The sequence below is a fragment of the Blennius ocellaris genome, assembly GCF_963422515.1.
Source record: "Blennius ocellaris genome assembly, chromosome: 20".
In the NCBI taxonomy this organism is placed as follows: Eukaryota; Metazoa; Chordata; class Actinopteri; order Blenniiformes; family Blenniidae; genus Blennius; species Blennius ocellaris.
The window spans coordinates 17,393,467-17,396,942 of record NC_137669.1 but is presented as its reverse complement, the minus strand read 5'-3'; the positions used below and the strand labels follow the sequence as shown (position 1 = coordinate 17,396,942).

Sequence of the window (3,476 nt, the reverse complement as noted above, 5' to 3'; positions counted from 1 at the left end):
CGCTTTGTTTATGCACAGCAGGGACCCGCTGAAAATGAGTACAGGCAGCCTTTTAACGCCTGCGCAAAACAGCAGTGACTGCCAGCATCACATTACTTCAAAACTACAAACTAAGCTTCTACAGTCTGATGTCTAAGTAATACCTCTGTGCAGGGCAGGAGGGACAGAAAATGCTGCATCATGCTTTTTCCAAGTTGTTAACGACAATATGCCACAAAAGAGATCAGTCTTTTCCACGCGGGAGGCAGAGAAGTAAATAAAGGAAAGCCCCGAGGCCATGGAGGCAATACTCAGAAGGAACATGTGTCTCCTGGTACTGTGTGAACCACCAACTCACAAACACACATTTGTACAAATAAAAAACGGAAGAAAATAGATTCTCATTTAATGGAATTGCAGCAACACCTGCAGGCGACAGGTCCAACATTGGACAAGAGGAATGTACACTATATTTTACAGATAAAATCTCGTTCATTTAAACTGACAAGCAATACTCTCCAGCCACAATAAGGTCCAGCCTGTGCCAAATCAGTTTCCAACACCATGCTGATCCGATGTTTAGGCACAGTTCAAGAGACAGATGCACATGACATTTCGATGTACCTGTAACTTTCACAAAGAAACAGCATTCCCAAATGTTCATTTTAAAGCATTAAGCAAATGTCAGTCAAGGTCCTAATTGATTCCATGTTACAAATGAAAGATTTTGAGTAACAGTAAACATCCACCAGGCTGTCCTACTCAACCAGTGAAAATGATGGTGTAAAAAGAGTATCTGAATTGTTTTTTTCACACATAAACACTTCTTAGTGACTCAAACATCACAGAGGTGTAAACACGTGTGTGACAGCAGTCAGTGCTTTCCTCCTACGAATTGTCCTACATTGTCTTTTAGTGGCTCTACATCTTCAAGCCCTTTCTCCTCAAGTCCTCTTTGGCTTCTTTGATCTGCACCTGCAGCTCCTTCGCCGCCTCCTCACAGTCGTTGAAGGTGGCCACCCGGTATCCCACCGTGGCCAGCGAGTAGCAGCCGAACGACACCAGCAGGTACACAGGCATGGGCCAGGCCACCTCCCGGTAGCTCCGCGGCAGGCTCAGCTCCAACAGGTCGAAGGTGACCAGAGCCCAGACGGATCCCACCACAGACACCCCGAACAGCCACTGCAGAAGCTTCGTCATATTCCCGGTGATTCGCCAGTGGGGAAAAAAAACAACAACAAACCAACCTGGAGGAGGAAGAAGCGAAAGGTTCAAGGATTTATCATCCGATTAGCTTAGCTTTTAGCATACCAACATTGCAGCGTGTCGGCTTTCAAGCTGCAACTGGAGAGCAAAACAAACAATAAGTGGTAGATACGAATAGAAACTGCGATACAAAAGCTGTTCGTTTAATATGTTTGAGCTGCATCTCGTTCAAAAAAGCATTTAGAGAAAATACTCTGGTGTGTTTACCTCCTTTCAAACGCCACCTCAGCTCTGCGCGTGGTGATGACGTCAACTATAACAGTGCCTTGTGGGAAATGTAGTGCTGCGATTTACTAAAGCAATGTTATTTTTTTTACATTTTAAAATGGATATTCTTCACTTAAATTCAAGCAAATCTTTTTAGACATAGTCATATTGGTTTGAAAAACGAGAAGTAAATATGGAATATAATAGAATAGAATAGAATAGACTTTATTAATCTCAGAATTCTATTATTTTACCTCATTGTACCATGTAGAAAAGAGTACAAAAAGTGAATTATTTGGAAGCTACACTCTTCTACAATATCAATAAAAGGAGATTTAAAAAGTGTCTTCTTCAAAGGCAGATGCTGAGAAGGACTAAAGGAGAAGAATACAGTGATGACAAATGATGAAATATATTAACCGCTAATGTTTTCCATTTCTTCCACTGAATCAATTTTCTTTCGATTTGTTTGCTACCACTGAACCATTGTCTGGGGTAACAAAAACGGCACCATGTCAGCCAAAGCAGGAAAAAAAATATTTGTTTCACTGAGTCCATAATGAGGCCCCCACTAAGGTTTTTAAGACACATTAAAACCCCATTTCTCCGTGCCATCTTCTTAATTTCGGAGAGTCATTTTGAAAATTAGATTACCATTAGTGTGGTTTAAAGCTATCCATAAATACTAATGTTTTGCCAAAGTAAGGATTTCAACAGCAGTTTCATTAGCAGCTGTTGGGGTTCACTGCTGTTAGATGTCATTTTCTCCCCCGGCACTGTGTGGCAGGTTCTTTCAGTCAGAAGTGTGTGTGTGTGTGTGTGTGTGTGTGTGGGGGGGGGGGGGGGGGGGGGTTGGATTGTCCAGGTGCTGAGGTCATGGATCTCCCCAAGGTGAAATCAGGAGAGAGAGATGTAAACATTATTCACTTAGCTGTTGAAAAGCTTACACTGAATATCCACTGAGAAATAAACATCATTCTTTGGGGAAAAATGGTGAGCTATTCTTAGCACACTGGCGTTTATGTTTGTCTGCATTAGTGTTAATAGTGTGAATGATGATCTGCACGTCTGCCATGGGTGTGAATGTTCTTGTGTTTATGGAGACTGTGAGATGCAAGAGAGGAAAATAGTCTGAGAGACTTTATGTCTGCTTATGTGTGCAACGTCAAGGTTGAACATGTTAGCCCAAGAACACAAGTAATAAAGCACAAACTATTTCTTACTGTGTGTCTTTTTGTGTGGGTTTTACTCTCTACACTTGAACACAACATTCCGTACTTTCGAGTCTTTTACTGTCTCAAAAAGTGTTTTCAATCTGCTTGACAGAGAAGTCATGATAGCATAGAAAATAAAATCCCATCACAAGAGAGAGAAGGAGTCAAGTAGTGGAATAATTTGTGATCCAGGTAAAAGCCGCCAGCAGCAAAATACCAAGAGTCTATAAATTCACTTTTTGTGTTTCATAACACAAGATATTAATAGAAGATTTATTCATCTTTAGGTGTTAAAATACACTTTATTATAGTTAATGTAAAGTTTCCACTTTGAAACCTAATTAGTATGTATTCAGAGCTTCCATTTGTTGCAGTTAATGGGTTATTAACTTTTCTAGTCTATCGCATTGTTTTGAACCGACAAAAATACTATAATTTGTTATTTGGGAAGTTTATTTGTGAGTTGCAATGATGATCTCTAGAATTGCTAGAGATGAAAAATGGATATTTTCAAATGGTTTCAACAGCAATATATGTATTTCTATGTATGTATGTATGTATTTCGTGTTTGTATGTGCACATACACACACACTCACTCAAAAGGTCATCAGAGGGGATGTCTGTTTTTTGAAATGAAAAAAAAAAGTACATTTCACCTGAATTCCTTTACTTTTACTCGAGTTAAGTTAAGTTAAGAAGCTGAGTCACTACTTTCACATGACATTGTTTCAGACAATTACTTGCGCGCCAACATAAGCAAAGAATTTAGATATTGTTGTGGAAGTGAGGGTCTTATCTGTAATCCCTTTT

The 3,476-nt window shown here is 39.8% G+C and overlaps 1 protein-coding gene across 1 annotated transcript; it reads right to left on the bottom strand.

Moving 5' to 3' along the window:
* Window positions 1-414: 414 nt before the first annotated feature.
* On the bottom strand, window positions 415-1,485 carry dpm3 (dolichyl-phosphate mannosyltransferase subunit 3, regulatory). Its single transcript, XM_080515599.1, has 2 exons — window positions 1,453-1,485; window positions 415-1,226 (listed from the first exon to the last, which is right to left on the bottom strand). The coding sequence occupies exon 2, from the start codon at window positions 1,177-1,179 to the stop codon at window positions 901-903; it is 279 nt and encodes a 92-aa protein (XP_080371725.1). The 5' UTR covers window positions 1,180-1,226; window positions 1,453-1,485; the 3' UTR covers window positions 415-900.
* Window positions 1,486-3,476: the final 1,991 nt, after the last annotated feature.